The sequence below is a fragment of the Rhea pennata genome, chromosome 20 (genome assembly GCF_028389875.1).
Source record: "Rhea pennata isolate bPtePen1 chromosome 20, bPtePen1.pri, whole genome shotgun sequence".
Lineage (NCBI taxonomy): Eukaryota > Metazoa > Chordata > Aves > Rheiformes > Rheidae > Rhea > Rhea pennata.
This window is the reverse complement of record NC_084682.1, coordinates 4,560,943-4,578,356: the sequence shown is the minus strand read 5'-3', so window position 1 is coordinate 4,578,356 and position 17,414 is coordinate 4,560,943. Positions and strand designations below refer to the sequence as shown.

The following is a 17,414-nucleotide window of genomic DNA, read 5'->3' as shown; positions in this document are numbered from 1 at the left end:
TGAAGATGCAGATCCATGTCTCTGTAAAAACTTCTTTGGGCTCTTTTCTTCAGACATAGAGTATGATACTGGCTACATATAATATTTTTGCTCTTGTGTGAATGCACCAGGATACAGCGTGGCAGTGGTAAACACAGGATATGGAGCCTTGTATGTGGCTGGAGCTCCAAGGCACAGCATGACAGGGAAGGTGTTGGTGTTTCAGGATGGTCGCTTAAAACAAACTCTGCAAGGAGAACAGGTACTGTGTTTCACTCAAACAGGGGCAGTCAGGCCACTGGGTTAACAAAGAACATCACCATGTTCGGTGGAGTCAGGTGGGTTCCATGCACTCTGTTTGCTCAAACAACAGTCACATTTTTGCCTCCAGACCCTACCTTTTGAAACAAGAGTAAAAGCTACTATAATCCTTGCTGAGTAAGGAGTGTGTGATGTAGCTAGTACTTGCACGTAGCAATTGTTTGAATAAGTCCATTAGCTTTATTATTATTGTGGGACCTGGAAAGGTCAGGCAGCTCCATTGATTTTTCTGTATGCATCTTCTCAGTCGAGAATTCAGATGCCTTTTTCATGTGAGATCTGCTGAAGTCAGAGCTTCTGGGACAAGACTTTCAGCTGGGGAAAATTATCAAAGTCTGACTGACTTCAGAGACTGATGGAGGTTATTGGCTCCTATTCCACTATGGTTTCCATTGATATTAGAGGTCTCATAAGCAGGAACTAGGGAGCTGTCAAGCATCTGATTTAGCCAAATGTGGATGTTATGCAATCTTTGTTCATTCCATAATGCTTTGGGAGCATCAGAAGCAATCAAGAAATTTGGAAAAAGACTGGGGAGGCATTTAGCTAAATGAATTGTACTGTATTTGTGTTCTATTCTTATGGCCCATGGAAAAAGAAGCTTTCAGCTGTGGTATTCTCATTTTTCTTCCGTCAAATTGTTGAATAATGATGTTGGTACTGTTACACTGGTAACTGGGTCCCTCCCTGAGGATGGCTGTAATATATAATAAATAATAGGGAAATTACATATCTACTTATTTATATGTGTATAATGTTTCATTCTAAAATTGTCTTACGTGTGTGCAAAGACATTAATTGTACAAAGCTAGATATAGAGAATTCCAGTGTAAGAGCTGCTTGTCTTTTTCTGGAGCACAGGTTGGATCTTATTTTGGCTCTGAGCTCTGCCTGCTTGATGTGAACCGTGATGGGGTGACAGATCTTCTCCTTGTAGGAGCTCCATTTTATCACATCCGAGGGGAAGAAGGGAGGGTTTACGTCTATCGCCTGGAGACAGAGGTAAAAACACTGGTAGCGTAAACACTGCATGTTGGGGATTTTCCAGTCATGCCTAAGTAGTGACAAATAAAACATTCCTCTCTGTGCTCTCACTGAGCGTGCTCTCCCTGTATGGTAGAGGACTGCAGGATGAAGCCAGCAGTCCTGTCTTAGTCATTAGAGTGTGTAAGGGAAATAACTAAAAAAACAAAACTATTCTGTAACCTAAGGTACACTAATATCACAGTATGATGAAATTATATCTGTTGCCTGTACATAGGCAATTTGTTGGTGCTGACCTTGTTCTGCCAAGCAGTGTTTTTCACAGTTTTTGTGATAAATATGTGCATAGGCAGCTGTTACACTGTTGCTTCCCGTGGACTTCTAGAAAAGGAAATGCTTTGGGGCCCCTGCTGCTAACTCCAATATACAGTGTGCAAGGTGTATTTTAGTCGGGTCATTCTGAATGAGAACTGAACATGCTTTAACAGCAGACCAGGGGAAACCCTCTTTGTTGCACTCCTAGAATTTACTCTGGGTGTTTACTGGAAGCAGAAAACAAGTCCGGGCATCTGTTAGAAGCCAAATAACGTGCACCCTCTTGTGGCTTATTTCTGTAAGACAGTCCAAAAGATGGGATGGTTTCCATCACTGTGAAACTAGCTGGGGGTCAACACGATCTCCTATTAATTTAATAACAGACAGTGCTTTAGAGTGTCTGCTTGCCTAGAGCTGTCCAGAGACACTGCTTCCATGGGAAAATTTCATGCTCTCAATGAGAAAGGATCAAGCTTTTGTTCTGTGAACATGCTGGGATCTTGAACTGCTTAATATGTTGTTTATAGCATTGTTCTTCTCCTTTAAGCATTATCAGTGGGCAGTGAAGTCTTTTTTCATGTAAATGTTAGTCATGCTACTCTTGCTGTAAATGAGATTCCTTATTGGGTGTTTTTCAGACTGGTTCATTTACCTTGGAAGGACAGTTAAATGTGCAGGTGACCTCTCCTTTTGCAAGGTTTGGATTTACTGTGGCCAGCATTGGAGACATTAACGGAGATGGATATGAAGATATTGCAGTTGGAGCCCCCCTTGAAGATCAGCTTTCGAACAGTTCCTCTTTTGGCAGTATTTACATCTTTAACGGTGATAAAGATGGGATCAAAAGCTCTTTTTCCCAAGTATGTGAATTGCCTCCAGCACACCTTGACAGGGAAAAGCTTGTGTTTTTGTAGCAATGAGCTGGGAGGAAGGGAATGCATTTCATTTGCAATAACGAGTTACATATCAGATGATTTGTATGACTCCACTATTTTCTGCAGCAGAGCTGCTCCGTAATCTTAATTGCCCACTTGCCTGCTTAGGCAAGGGAGCTGGGTTCAAGTGCTACTTATATTATAACAGTATATCCTTTTGCAAGGCTGCTTCACATTTTACTGCCATTTACTACAGGAAGTCAAATATCAAAGATTTTTGTGACAAGAGTGTTACAAAATCATCCTCACAGCAGCCTCATGAAAAGAAAAACGTTTTCCAAACTTACATTTGTTGATGTTTCCTCCCCATCAGAGAATAAAAGCCTCTGAAATTTCTCCAGAACTCCAGTATTTTGGGCAATCCATTGATGGTGGCTTTGATTTCACTGAAGATGGTCTCCAAGATATTACAGTAGGATCACTGAAGAATGTGGTTTTGCTCCGGTAGGGAATAAGTGCTGCTTTTTAGCATGTTGGGAGGTTGCTTCAAAGATGCCTTTAGAATCTGTATTCCAAGCATTGTATAATGATTGTTTTATTAGTTCAGCATCAGAGGGACTTACAAAATTATTCCCAGTGTTGCAGTAAGTCACTTAAAATGCAAAGCCTTTCCCTCAAGTTGCAAAGGATTTTTTAAAAAATATCTAAAGCGTTATCAGCTAGTGAATGGGAACTGACTGTCACATTGATCCAGGCTGAGGCAGACCTCGATATCTGCAGTTCAGCGCTGATAATTTAGATCATTTAGACAAAGAAAACTTTGCAGACCATGCCTCACTTTCAGTCAGACTTCTGATAACTGTGTGACTTCCAGAGTTCGCAAGGGCTAAGTCACAGCAGACAGACTTGGTTTTGTTCTTGCATTTTGTGTTTGAAAACAAACAGTGCGGCGGGGTAAGGGAAGGAGAATTTGTACTACTAGGAAATGGGTTTATTAAGTGGAGAGAGAAAGAAATGTATCTAATTCTGAAACTCTAGCCTTATTGGTGTAATTTGGCTACCTGTTCCTTCTGACTGTTGGGATTTTATGCATTCTCAATGTTTCTAGACAAAAAATGGAACTTTTGTAAGTGGCCAAACTTGGTCCAGATGAAATACTGTGGAAACAATGAGCATTTCTTACTCTTGCTGTCAGGATTTCTTAGACCATTTCTCCTGTAATGCTTCAGTCTGAAAATTTATATTTCATTCTGTTTCTTATCTGTTCTTCACTGGATAGCTCCAGACCAGTTGTCCAGTTTCTCACCAGCATGAGATTCACTCCTGAGAGAATATTAATTTTCCATAATAACAGCATCATTACTGCAAAACTGTGCTTCAATATAATCTCAGCATTACCAGCATCCCGACAAGGTAACAAACAGGAATTGTGGTCAGACTGAAATCTACAGTCCTACACTGGCTTTGGAAACTTGGCAGTGAGGGCAATTTCTGGCACAACTAACAGATAAATTATTTCTCCTGATTGAATTATAGAGATGAATTCACTATTGTCAGAAGTCAGCAAAGCTCTGGGGAGGTTAATGAATTTGTACCTGCTCATTTTAGGAAGGAACATGGTGCTTGAGTATCGGTTCTGCTTGTCTTCACAAACAGTTTTACAGTAGTTTTCTTTACAATGCGAGTACAGTTGTAATATGTACTCTCAGCAACAGATGGAAGATGACAGAGCACAATCAATAACAAAGCTGAGGATCCTGTTTTTCCAAACCTGACTATGACTAACATAGTATACTTTGGAGAAATTAAACATATTTTGGGGATCTTGAATCTTGCATCTTGGAGCCTAAATTTTCAGAGTTTCTGTAGCGGACGAATCTAAACATAGGAGTCCTTCCATTTCACTGGGCTTGTGGGAAGCTGTTAGGAATATATCCCTGTGTTTTTCCTCCTCTATGAATGCCACCAGTCAGAGGTTTCAGTTACCCTTCATGCACTGACCCTTCTGCAGTCACGTTACTTTGCTCTGAGAACACAGGAAAATCCTATCTGTGCTTCCAGTGTTTTCACAGTTGTACATTCTCTACACGGTGGACTTAGATGTGACAATGCCAAAGAAAAGAGTGCAGTTTGAAGATCAGAACACCACAAGAAGCGGGCAGCTGTTGGTCAGCAAGAACATGTGCTTAGAGCTGCAACTCTATGCGCTGGTAGGTGATGTTGATCAGACTTACTACAGAAAGAAGCTAAGAGGAAACGATTTGTTATAGAATTTGCCTGAGGAATGAACCTTTCTTAAAATGCAGAAAAAATACATGAGGTGGAGTGTATGAGTATAATGAGGTGGAGTTTTCTAGGTGTTAGGCTTTCTGAGCAAGTTTACAGCTGACACAGGAGATGCCACATGTGCCATTTTTACTTGTATTGCTAAAAATCAAAGTCTCATCCTTTTGAATGTGAGCACGTGAAGTATTCACAATCACAGGAATTGAGGAGAGGCATGAAGCTGTACAGGATGAAAGCAAGCATGTGGAAACTGTTTTTCACAATGCACAACTGAAATGTAGAACACATTTTCCAGGAGGTGTCATGGTAGCCAAGTGTATAAAATGATCCAAAACATTTGACAAGTTTATGAACCACTGATTTCTATTACAAACAATGGCCCAAAGGCAACCTCTGAGCCAGAAGGTCCCTAAACATGCCAGCTGACAGAAGTTGGAACAGAATGCCTGGGGGAAAGTTGCTCTATATTTGCTGTGTCTTCCATTATTTCACTCTGTATTTTTACTTCCCTGTATTTATACTTCGGAAAGAGGAGCACCCATGCAGAGATGACATGTACACACTGTTCTGCATTTTAATGCCAGTATATTTCTTAACTTTTTGTTCTTTTTTTCTTATAGCCATGTGACTTCAACTGCTTTTCCAGTGTTATTCTCAGAGTTAAATACACACTCTTTAATAAAAACAGTAATACGGAATTTGCTGTTCCTGTGCTGGATAGATATCAGCCATCTGAGATGCATTTTCAGGTAATAAAATAAAAGCTTAGCAAAGAGCTTTCTCTCCCTCCAGGATCCATAGCCTTTGCTATTGGAAAAAAAAAGAAAAGAAAAAGTGTATTTCTTAGCTTGTGCATGTCTTCCTCTCTCCCATGTTCCCTTTTTAGTTATAAGTACTGTATTCCAGGTAGTCTTTAGGCTCAGGTTCCCCCACAGCAAATACTCATATCCTGTTAGGACAGTCTTGTCTCTAAGGTCCAACCTCAGATCTGCTGCAAAATTGCTTTGATTTTGACCACAGTATTTCTTCTATGCCTCTGTATAAAGTGAGATTTTGATGCTACCTGTGAAGAAGGCAGAGATGGTTTGTGTGTTTTGTGAGGTATTTTTCAGATACTGAGTTCTACATTGGAATTTATATTGAGGCCTATTATTTGAATGATGTATTTGGTAGTAACACATAAAAAATTTTCTAAAATTTAAGAATTCCTGAAAAAAATAATGCATACTCATTACTATGATAACAGTGATCTTAGGAATTATGATGATGATACATTTATTTCATAAGAATGTTCATGAGATTCTCTACTGTCAGTCAGCACTGCTAGTGGGTTTAGTACTTGTGCATCCAACAGCTAATTATTAATTATCAATGAACTTCTCCAGGAATGTCAGCCACAGACAGATTTTTACTGTGGAAAAAAGAACAATTGTGAAAGACACAGAGGTAACCTCGTCTCTACGAGGTAGCACACCTCGAAGCCTGCACAGCATATGAATACGTTTATTCAAAAAAAACATGTTAGTTGGGGAAAAGGAGTAATATTATTTTAGCTAACATATTTTTTCACCGGACTGATTTAGATAGTGACTCCTGTGGCAAGTCACAGGTAAACCGGTATCTCTTTAACAACCCTTGTCCCAAGTGAAGACATTTCCTATTACTGCTAAGAGATCTTTTTCTGGGAGCTGAATTACAAGACATCATCCACTTGGGAGCGACTCACCACTAGAGGGTCCTCTTACTTCCAGCTTTTCCTTAAAAGAAGTGATGGGAATTTCAGTTTTCAGAGAAGGACTCTTATATGTATGTGTATATGTAAAGGTATTCTAAATCTGCTACCTTAGAAAAATCAGGACAGTTAAAATTTGAATTGATCTGTGTTTGTTTTCAGTTGCCTTACAAGAAGGACTGCAACAACAAGACCGTCTGTACTGCTCATTTAACTTTGACAAGTCAGATTCCGTGAGTTAAAGCAGTTGTATTATCCACTTTTTGCATTTAGCATTCATATAAAATGTCATCTTAATGCATAAGGTCTTCTGTTCAGATTCTCAGACAAGATTTGCTGACCCTTTGTTTACATTAATTTTCATCTAAATTGTTCTTTCTATAAGATTGCATTCACACAGTGCTGTAACTGTATGCCTCCCTAGGCATTGTTGGCCAACCTAGAAAATCTCAGGGGAGAGACCAGTGTTTAAACAGATGTAGTTGTCCTAAAATCTCAATTCTGGCATTTGATTGTAAACATCTGATTTTGTTTTGGACTGGTCTATCGCATAGCACTAGAGCAAAGAATCACTCAAGTTTATATAGCTTTAGGCAAAAGGGTAGTCTCCACTTCATTGTTAAAAGTTACCCCAGGGGTTCACTGAAAAGCTAATCAAATGGAGAAAGGTCTAAAAGCCATCTAGACGTAAAACAGAAGTGATAAAAGGTTATATAAGATTTAGAGACGACTGCCTTCAATAATAAGAAGGAAGCATTTTCCTACACACCCTGAAGCATACTGAATAATTAATTAGGCTCTTGCATTATCCTGTGTGTGAAAACATTTGAGGGGAGCAATTACTAGTACCAGAATGCTTTGGGCCTCTTATTAAATAGCAACCCTTAGAAGCTGTATGTCACCCATCTCATTTTTCTCTCTGCTTCTAGAAAAGAATTAGTAGTGGGCCACACTAAAGAAGTGACCATGAATTTTTCCCTAAGTAACAGTGGAGATGACTCCTACATGACAACTATGATTTTGAACTATTCTAAAAACTTACATTTTAAAAAGATGACTGCTGAGGTAAGATTGTGGAAGAACTATCTGTCTAACAACATATCATTGAAGGAAAGCCTCGCTCAGACTCCTATTCACTTGCTACATAAATAAATCTTGAAGGAAGGTCAGTTGTTCAAGGATAGACAAGTGAGCAGCTTCTTGTGAAACTCATCTGCATGATATCATTAAAAGAATCAGCGATCACTAAGACAAACAGCCAGACGGAAGTAGATGAGGATTTCTCTTGTAATTTGCCACAATTAATGCATGAGTAACCTGCATTCTTTTAGCATCTTTTAAATCCTATTATTGACTATTCAGGGAACAAATTGAATCTAAGAATGATGGTATTTATCTTTTTTGAAAGGTTATGATAGTTTCCGTTGTCTATGTGATTTGAGGGCCAATGTACAGGGAAGTAGGTTAAATTGAGTTTTCTGGGTTGCTAAAAAAAATTATCACCTAGGTTAGAGATGCTGACAATAAACACTGACTTCTAGTTCTTGGTCTAGTATAGGCATCATATTTATTCAATTAGAAAGCACACAGAGCAAAGGAGAAAATTAAACAGAATTAAAAAGCTGTCTGCTGTTTGCAAGGAATTCGCCAGCCTCAATTAGTACATTCAGAAATGACATAAATGCATGCAATATCTAGAAGTAAATTATGTTTATTCTAATGCATTAAATTAGAGCAGCTCCAAGAGCTCTGGACATTTTCATAAGCGAGTTAGGTAAGTGGTTTGTGCCAGTTATTTTTTCCATTATTCGCATTAAAACTTTCAAGCTCTTCATCTATTTTTTATGAAGGACAAATCTTTAAGCACTGGACTATATCCAGAGCTGTAATGCAGCACAGAATTTATTTGTAGAACATATCTGCAATAGACACTTGAGACAGTAGAGCAACTTTTTCTAATCTGAGAGCCAATACATTAATGCCAGCCTCATTCATCCAATTTCCTTTAGATGTTTTGGCAGCCTGATGAACCTGTTTACCCCATACGAGAACTATCTGATTAAAATGCCCCAAAAAGGAACTTGCGGGAGTGGGGAGGGCATTTCCGTGATGTTAGAACAGTAGCCTGAATAGAGTATTTATCTGATTTAAGACTTCCAAGCTTTTGTTGGGCTATTTGTACCTAATTCATTTGATGGGAGCAGACAGAAATGGAATTGGATTTCGCAGTCCATTTTTATTCAATATTAAAGAGCATTCCTATTCTATTGGTAGCCATCCTCTCCAGTTATTCATTGTGGTCAGCCAGTACCATCCACTTCTATACCCTCATCCTTAAACTGCAGAATTGGGCATCCAATATTCAATAAGACAACTGTAAGTAGAGATTATTTTCATTTTATCCTACTGCTTATTGTACTTTGAGTTGCTGGTCTTGCATCCTTTATCTTTACAGCTCAGCCATAGCCTCTGTTATTTCAAATACACTTTTATCACTGGTGTGTAATTTCTCAAGGCTACAAATTGTTTTCATATTCCTGAACTTCACTGGCTTTTCCACCTTCCACAGTAATGTCTAACTAATTTGGAAGGGAATGCTGAGCAGAAAATGTATTAGCCATCATGTTTCAGCAGTACCCTGGTGAGTTTAAAAGAAAGTATTTACCGAGTAATCAGTATGTTCTTATGACTTTCTCTTCCCTCAAAATAGGCAAATTTTTCAGTGATTTGGCAATTACGTGAAACTGTGTTCCAAAATAAGTCTGCAATCACTATTAATGTCACCAAGTAAGTATTGCTGTTTTCACCAGGCACTAAAAAGGAGAGTTTGTACATTGAGCAGAAATTCTTTTATCAGTCATTAGTTCCATATAACCATACTTATTCTTCTCAACCTTCTAAAGTATTTGGATCAGTGTGAAAAATGTTTCCTTTCCTTCTGTTAATTTAACTTAGCTCATATTTCATTGTTTCAGTAAAACACAGAGCTCCCTTAAGGTCCTAATTTAAACGTAGTACATACTTACAAGTTTGTGTTTTCTGAAATGCCAGATTACATCCTGACATTCTCCTTCCTTAGGAGTGAGAACAGATAAGCAATACGTATAAAACAACTTGTTCCATGACGATCTTTCATTCATAGATACAAAATGATTGGGAAGACAATACACATTTGGGGTATTTTTCATCATCAAGGCCTTTCTAATGTGGGGAGGCTATAGTTCAGATTCCTCTGTTGTCATGTTCCTTATTTTCCTCCCATTAAAATCAATGGAAACTGGTTGATACGCATCATTTTAAAAATAGCAAAAAACCAAAAAACAGAAGGAAAACAAAAACAAAACTAATCTCTGGCGGATTAATTTCATTGCAAGCACAATTTTTGGCAAAGGTTTCCATGTGAATTTAATTACCAGTCAGTTTTGTGAAGGGTGGAAGCTTCTAATTTTAATTGATAAAAGCAGTACTATTCACATGTTAACATTTCAAGGCAATAGCAACTTTCAAAACCAGTAGCACTGAAGGGTAGTCCAACATTCAAGTACCATGTCACCCCTTAGGCTAGTACCTATCTCTTTGTTAATTATTACCACTGTATGTTTCCATCCATACAGCCAATATTGGCAGTTGTCAAACCACAGAAATGAAACATCAAAGCAGACAGTTAGTAATGTTTTCATCCATCCTGCTTTTTTCCCCCTCAGTGTAAATGAAAATAGCACCAGTCTGATTGAAGAACACATCCTTGATATCAGATATGCATTCACTGCAGTCCTTACCAGGTAAGTTTTAGGAATAGTCAATTATATTGCTTTTACATTAGTCAGAGGAAAAAGGATTGAGGAGTGCTTGGTGAGATTACAGCACAATTCCCACTTCAAACTTCTGAAGTTTCAAGCACTTCAGATTGTCAGGTCATTTTCTCTGGTACCAGAGAGCAAAAGCAGTAAGAGTCTGGGAAACAGAACTATAAAGCCCTATTGGAAAAAATAGATTCTCTAACTTGCAAAAAGACTTCGAGAGAGTTTCAAAGATGCATCTGACATATATGGACTGCCTATGTACACATACATGCTCAAAGTAGATAGCATTCTAGTTCCAACAAATCTGATGATGCTACACCTTTATTACTTAATGCACCTGGGGCAGTGGATACATTGACTTCCAATAATAATTTAATTCAACATTCATTTAGTTTGATTTATCTTTGTCTACAGACCGGTTTCTTTAATATACATGAATGTTAGTCAAGGACTACTTGAAAACAAAGAGTTCAAATTTAATGTAAGTAGAGATTCAAATTCAGTTAATCTGATCTATCTTCAATTAGGACTAAACAGTACTTGTCTCATGCATTTCCATCTGCAGATAAATGGAGAAAATCGCTTTAAAGCTACCATCCAGTTACAGATTTGGATTCCTGTAAGTTTACAAGGTCACAACATCATAAATGTGAAAAATGCAACAGGAACACAGGTACATCTTCTTATTTGTTTTTTCATGATCTGGTCTTTCCGCCAGTCTTTACAGAAGGCAAAAGAAAATCAGATTATTGCAGATCAGAATATTTCTAAGGCTATATTACAGAAACTTTAGATATTTACATCTTGTAGTATATATTCCATGCACAAGTTTTACCAAACTGAGCAAAAGCTCATTTTTAAAAATGAGTCATAGAGGTGGGGTTTTTTCTCCTTTCTATCCTCAAATAGGCTAACAATATTTACTATTTTTGTCCTCACTGTCCAGATTTTTTTAAAAAAAAGACATATATAATAATGAAAGAGAACTTCTTTTAATACATTAAAACTCAAAAGGTAAGAAAGTTTAATTCAAAACATGAACTAAGCCTGAAGAAATCCCCCCTTGCAAAGTCAGTCTGTTCTCTTTTCCCCTCTGCCCTCAAAAAAAGTACATCTGCAAGCATACCAAGGCAGAAGACTTTTCTCACTTTTTTTTAAAAACACATTTTCAATAACTTCTTATACACACTGATAATCCATGGACATCATAACATTTCTTCATTGCACCAACATTTAAAAAGATAATACATAAAAAAAAACAGCCAAGGGGAGAGCAGCCGCAGTAACTTCATTTGTTGAAACACTGCACTCCCTTACTCACTGGAAAAAGCTGCTGTTATGTAAAACTTCACTTGCAGAACCAAAAGATAGTACTTCTTCATGGAACTTAATGAGCTGCTGCTTTATTTTTCTCATGGCAGAAGTTGATTCCTTTTTCTTATAGATCACTTCTTTCAGAAGTTTATCTGACAAGTAATGTAGCCAGAGGACATTGCTGTGTGGATGATAGTCAGTCCAACTGTTGGAGTTCTCCATTTTCATTTGCCTGTAGATATCAAACTGGTAGTCCCCTGTGCCTTGAAACAGTTCTTCATCAGCGGAAAGGTCACAAAACACAGTTAACCCATCTTTCTCTAGCCGAGACAAGGTATAATCTATGATGTTGACATGGATTCCTGCTGTGGGAATTGTGCACACTGCCCCATTCAACACATAATTAAGCTCCTTTACATTTGTTCTCTTTACCAGCACATTCCCCCAGTGCAAGTCTCTGTGCTCAAAGTGAAGTTCCTGTTCTGCCACAGCCAGGGAAGCAGTGACCTGGTGCAAAATGCTTTTTGCTGATGCTACTGAACTTAACTTCTTTTTCATATTTTCCAAATCACTGCCTCCAAATTCAAATTCCAGAACCATGAAGAGCTGCTCATCCCCAAAAAGGTCTGGTCGATCATTTTCTGATCCTGTTATTTCGTGGTATTTGTCCCAGGCTTCCAGGAGGTGCTTAGGATAGGCCCCTTGAACACAGTGCACAGAGTACAAGCTAATGAACCCTACAGTCCTGTTCATAGACTCTTCAGACAGAAGGCTGAGTTCCTTTGAAATTATTATCTCAGGTAGAATCTCCCCAAAACTCTTTTGAGCTTCACCATTTACTCTTTCGGGCCCCTCAATGGGAATTATTTTTAAGGCCACAGGCCCTCTCTCACTGTGCGTCTGGAAGACCTCCCCAAACACCCCTTCCCCAATTTTCTGGCAATTTTTCATTTTATCTAAAGGAATGCATTCCTCAAAAGAGATAGGCCCTTCCTGGCGGCATTCTCCATATACTTTCTCTGCATCTGTAAGCATAATCTCCAGGACAGAACAGGAATTCCTGTGAGCCAGCAGGGCCATGGAGGAAGCAGACCACGTACAGCGCTGGGCCTTATCAGCAGATAGGGTTATTTGGGGCGCTGAAAGCTGAGACTTTGTCAAAGGCGTACAAAGGATGCTGTTGCAGAAACTCTCTTCTGTGGCAACTTTCTTTTTCTTATGGAAGGACAAAGATGCTCGAACCCTGCCCCAGGAATGAGAGTTATTGAGGAAAGAACAGTTGTTGTCTCTTACGTCTGTAGACATCTCCAGAACATTCTTCTTCTTCTTCTTCCCTCTTTGCCTCATTTGTGGTCTGAAAAGGGAGTTGTTGGCCTGCTGCTGTCTCTTATTTTTGTGCCTTTTCGGGCGGAGCCTTGTCTGTCTGCCCCACCGGCTAGAGCTGAAGCCACTGATGCAAGCTTTTCTACAGGTACTTCCATCTCCAGGAATGACCTTGCTGCTTTTATATTTCTTCTCCAAGATTCCTGGCAGGCCTAAAGGAGAAACCGGCTGCTGGCAGGAGAGTTCAGCATCCGCCTGTTCATTGAGCCGCACGCCAGTCAAACGCACTGGCGCTTCTGTGGGGCCCAACACCACCACGGGAGTGAGCTGGCCTGGCGGGTGCCTCGAGCTGCCTCTCGTCACGGCTCCCCTCAGCTCATCGCAGGGGCCTTCAGCCGAGGCGCCGTGGCGTGGGGCGGCTCCTCGCGCGGGCCCGGAGCCCTGCGGCTCCCGGCGTCCCCGCGCCGCCGCCCTCGGGCCCGCGCGGGAGGCTCTGCGCAGGGGGGCCAGGCGGAGGGGCGAGGCGGCGAGCGGCGCCGGGCTCTGCCCCCGCCGCCCCGCGCCCTCCCCGCCCGGCAGCGGGGAGAAGAGCTCCGCGCTGCCGTCCTCGGGGCTCAGCAGCAGGACGGAGCTGAGCTCCGCCAGGCCGGGCGGCGGCGAGCGCTGCGGGGCGGCGGCGGGCGGCCGCTGCGGGGTGCTGCAGAGCAGCGGGCGCCGCGCGGCGGCCGGCGGCTCGCGGCGGCGGCGGGGGCGGCGGCGCGGCGGCGGCGAGGGCGAGGGCGAGGTGAGCTCCTCCGCGGGCGGCGGCGGGCGGTTCTCCTTGCGGGCCGCGCCGCGGCGGCGGCTCCGCAGCCGCCAGGGCCGGGCGGGGCGCTCGCCGGGCGGCTCCCGGTGGCGCTTGCCGGGCAGCGAGAAGTCGGGGTCGTCCGAGTCGGCCAAGGAGGGGGAGCGGGCGCTGGAGGCGGCGCTGGAGGCGGCCGAGGTGGAGCTGAAGAGCCGCTTGCGGTCGCAGGGCGGCGAGATCCAGCGGTCCGGCGGCGGCAGCGGGCGGAGCTGCCCGCCGCGCCGCGAGTAGGTGCGCAGCAGGCGCGGCTGGAGCGGCATGGCCGCCGCGCCTCGGGGCCGCCGCGCCGCCCGCCTCCGTTTCAAACGAAACCTCGCGAGAGCTGCCGGGGGGGGGGGGGGGGGGGGGGCGAGAGGACGGCGCCCGCCCCGCCCGCAGCGTGACCGTTGCCTTGCAGCGCTCCACAGCGTGCCGCGTGCGCGAGGAGGCGGTGTGGAGCCTGCGGCGCTACGGCGGCGGCGGCGACGACGCAGCCGCGCCGGTGAGCGACGTGGGCGGCCGCCGCTGTGGTGAAAGCGGCCCGCGGCGGGGTACCGAGGGGGTGGCCGCTCCCCTCCCTCCCTGCGTGACGCTCCCGTGTCGTTCCAGGCCGCCGGGGACGTGCGGTACCGGCGCGTGTGCTGCTCCCTCAGCGCGGACGGCGACAACGTCACCGTGGCGGCCGAGCTCGCCCCGGGCGACGCGCGGCAGGTAACGCGCGGCGGCGGCGCCGCCCTGCCCGAGCCGCGGTGCCGAGCGAGGAAGCGGCTAGTGCCGTACAAAGGCCCAGACACAAGCAGCAGCTCGGTGGCGGCGCCGGGCCGGGTGGCGCTTACAGTCTGGCGAGGGTGTTACGGCGGTTGAGTGACTGATACCTTCTTTCTGTTCTTTGTAGTTCTTAAAACCTAGAACTGATTTGCTGGTCGCTGGGAAAATCACCTTTGACAGAAAACTGTATCTGGGCCTGAAAGAAGAGAATCATTATGCTGAGGTATCTGAGCACCGAGTAGGTCACTTGACCTTTTTCCTAGGACAGGACAAGTGGGATCCAGATGTGCTATCTGAAAATTGATTAAATTCCAGAGTTAAATCCTAGATCTTCTGGAGCAAACAGTTCCAAGTTCCCCTGTTGAATTTAGTGGAATCCTACTTTGGACTGTGGGATGAAAGCAAAGGGAGGATTCTTGCTAGCATGTACTAAGAAAATATTGAAGGTTTGTACTGAACTCTGGATATCATCTGACACCTGTGGTAACAGAGAGCCCCTGTCCTCTCTGGAGTTTCAGCAGGGAAATTCCCTCTCTTTGCCTGGTGAAGACATGCCCTTTATTCTGAAAAACCTACTGCACAGGTAGGGCAAGACTGCATCTAGTGTTGGAGTTGAAAGGTTAAATGTAAGATCAAATAATACAGCTTTCTCAGTTAAAAACTAGCCAAGAAAAAACAGTTGGCCTTCAGTATATGCTGAGTTGATCTTGATTCTGCTCTAGATTGCTCTTATCTTGCTGAAAGAAGAAGCATTCGATCCCTTGCCAGTTATCGTAGGAAGCTCTATTGGTGGCCTTCTCTTGTTGGCTTTCATTATTCTGCTCCTCTGGAAAGTGAGTATTGTCAACACACAATAAAATAGAGATTTTTTTTAAAAGGTAATAACAGTTTTAAGATTTCTCTAATTACAAAAGAGGTTTCTTTAAACACACTGAAGGACTTCTGCTACATACCATTTTAAGACCTCTGTCTTAGATGCCTCAGTGTCTTATGTTTGAACAAATTTGTACTCTGAGCATTGCAGTATAACCTCTTAATTTCTCATGCTATTTAAATGCAAAAAACATTCCTTTTCACTTCTCATCTTAAACTATTATTTAGCTACTATATTTTAGAATACAAATGGAGGCATTTTAGTAGTGCTGGAAAAGAAACTCCTCTGCATGCCTAGGTGTGTTGAAGTCCTATTTTGAAGTGTTCTGCAGATTGTTTTAAGTGTCATGAAGTGTTAGGCGTTCTGAAGGGTTTTGAAAAATGGTAAAGGCTTACAGCTGTGTCAGAAATCACATACAGGCTGCATTCGCTATTCACTTGTAGCAACTCTGAGAGGGAAGAATTTCGAATTTTAATTTTTAAAATGAAGAAAAAAATGCATATGTGAAGATTTGATAAGTTCTTCTATCTTTTTCTCTTCCAGTGTGGGTTTTTCAAAAGAAACTATAAAAATATGATGGAGCAAGAAGACAATTCCGGAAGATGAGGCTATTCAAAGCAGAAAGCTCTGTTTCCCGTCACTGGCTCTGTGGAAATGACAGAGTTAATACCTGTCTGAGATGTAAAACAAATCATATTCCTTGAGCTGGGGTAGATCTATAAGACTCAAAATCTTAGGACTCTTACAATTCACTGTTTTGACCACGGGAGCCCTGTGCTTCTTGGCAATCCGGTTACCTGCTTGTTTACTTTGAATTGGCTGCCTGTTAAAAAGAGACTACCTGGTACCAGTCAACTAGACTCCCCATGATAGATTTTGCTTTAATGTAGATATACTAGTGAAAATTCAGCTTGGAGCCTGTGAGGTTTATGTATTGGATTGCATTCTTTGTTGTTGTGATGCTGAGTCATTCTTAAATTAATTTTAATACTAAATAGCTTCAGAATGGATGGAAATAGAAATGGATAGAAGAGGCTTTCCATTCAGCCATTGCTAATGAAAATGTAGAGCCAAATGTTTTGTGCATCTATGTATCTACATGTACGTATATAAAGATTTATGTATTTTAAGGCAGTAGAACATTTTTTGATGTATCTGATTCTTGGAACCACAAGTGCATGTGGTGGTGAGACTTCTCTTTTACCTTAAAATCTCATTTTTGCTTTTTCATTTTGAGTTGTTTTCAAATCTTGATTGAGTCACTTGTAAATGTATGTTTCATGGATCTCCTTACCAGTTCATTTTGAGTTGTTTTCAAATCTTGATTGAGTCACTTGTAAATGTATGTTTCATGGATCTCCTTACCAGTTCAGATAAACTCTTCTTGTATCATTAAATAGTTCCCCAGGCTGGGATGGTTAGCAATACCTGTTTCAAAGCAGCCCAGGAAAAGTAGCCATGTTTGAATTAAGTGGAGGACCTGTTGTTACTCACCCTGATGGCAGTGAAAGAGGACATAAGATGAATGTGAGCAACCTTAAGTTTTCAGCTGTGGATTATCAGTAATTGCAGCTTGCAGGAAGAAAGATGAATAGCAGAACAACATGGCTGGCTTTAGCCAGTACCGGATGTTCTCTTTCCTGAGCGGTGAAATGATCGTTAAAAAATAATACTTCTATCAATGTTCCCTGTATTCTTTTTTCTTAATAATAAAAAAAACCCAAAAAAACAAGAACATTTGTTTTGTAATATTCCTCTCTCAGGCTTTCTCTGTCCTTAGTTATGTAGTTTTTTTTATTTCTGTCTTATTTGGCTAGCCATGAAGCTCTCAAATCCAATGTGTTTTTACACACAGTGGTAGAATAAACATAGACTTTCATTCAGATTTACAGAAAGCAAAACAGTTCTATGTCTCCCTTGGCCTAACCGATGCTGCCTATCTTTGACTGAAGTTAATGAGTATGCTGTGGCCTGCATTAAAGTTTCCATATAAAATTTCTGTTTAGTACCTGGGCAG

The 17,414-nt window shown here is 41.9% G+C and overlaps 1 protein-coding gene across 1 annotated transcript in view; it reads left to right on the top strand.

Annotated features, from left to right (window-relative positions):
* ITGAE (integrin subunit alpha E) overlaps positions 1-17,132 on the top strand; it is a 31,129-nt gene extending 13,997 nt beyond the window's left edge. The window contains exons 18-36 of the mRNA XM_062592812.1: positions 111-241; positions 1,162-1,302; positions 2,238-2,459; positions 2,848-2,978; positions 3,754-3,887; positions 4,536-4,684; positions 5,381-5,509; positions 6,655-6,725; positions 7,422-7,557; positions 8,767-8,868; positions 9,203-9,279; positions 10,197-10,274; positions 10,710-10,776; positions 10,861-10,968; positions 14,174-14,257; positions 14,365-14,466; positions 14,651-14,761; positions 15,246-15,356; positions 15,941-17,132. Of these exons, the coding sequence (XP_062448796.1) occupies positions 111-241; positions 1,162-1,302; positions 2,238-2,459; positions 2,848-2,978; positions 3,754-3,887; positions 4,536-4,684; positions 5,381-5,509; positions 6,655-6,725; positions 7,422-7,557; positions 8,767-8,868; positions 9,203-9,279; positions 10,197-10,274; positions 10,710-10,776; positions 10,861-10,968; positions 14,174-14,257; positions 14,365-14,466; positions 14,651-14,761; positions 15,246-15,356; positions 15,941-16,003 (2,147 nt within the window). The 3' untranslated portion in view covers positions 16,004-17,132. The remainder of the gene's footprint in view (positions 1-110; positions 242-1,161; positions 1,303-2,237; positions 2,460-2,847; positions 2,979-3,753; positions 3,888-4,535; positions 4,685-5,380; positions 5,510-6,654; positions 6,726-7,421; positions 7,558-8,766; positions 8,869-9,202; positions 9,280-10,196; positions 10,275-10,709; positions 10,777-10,860; positions 10,969-14,173; positions 14,258-14,364; positions 14,467-14,650; positions 14,762-15,245; positions 15,357-15,940) is intronic.
* The last annotated feature ends 282 nt before the right edge of the window (positions 17,133-17,414 follow it).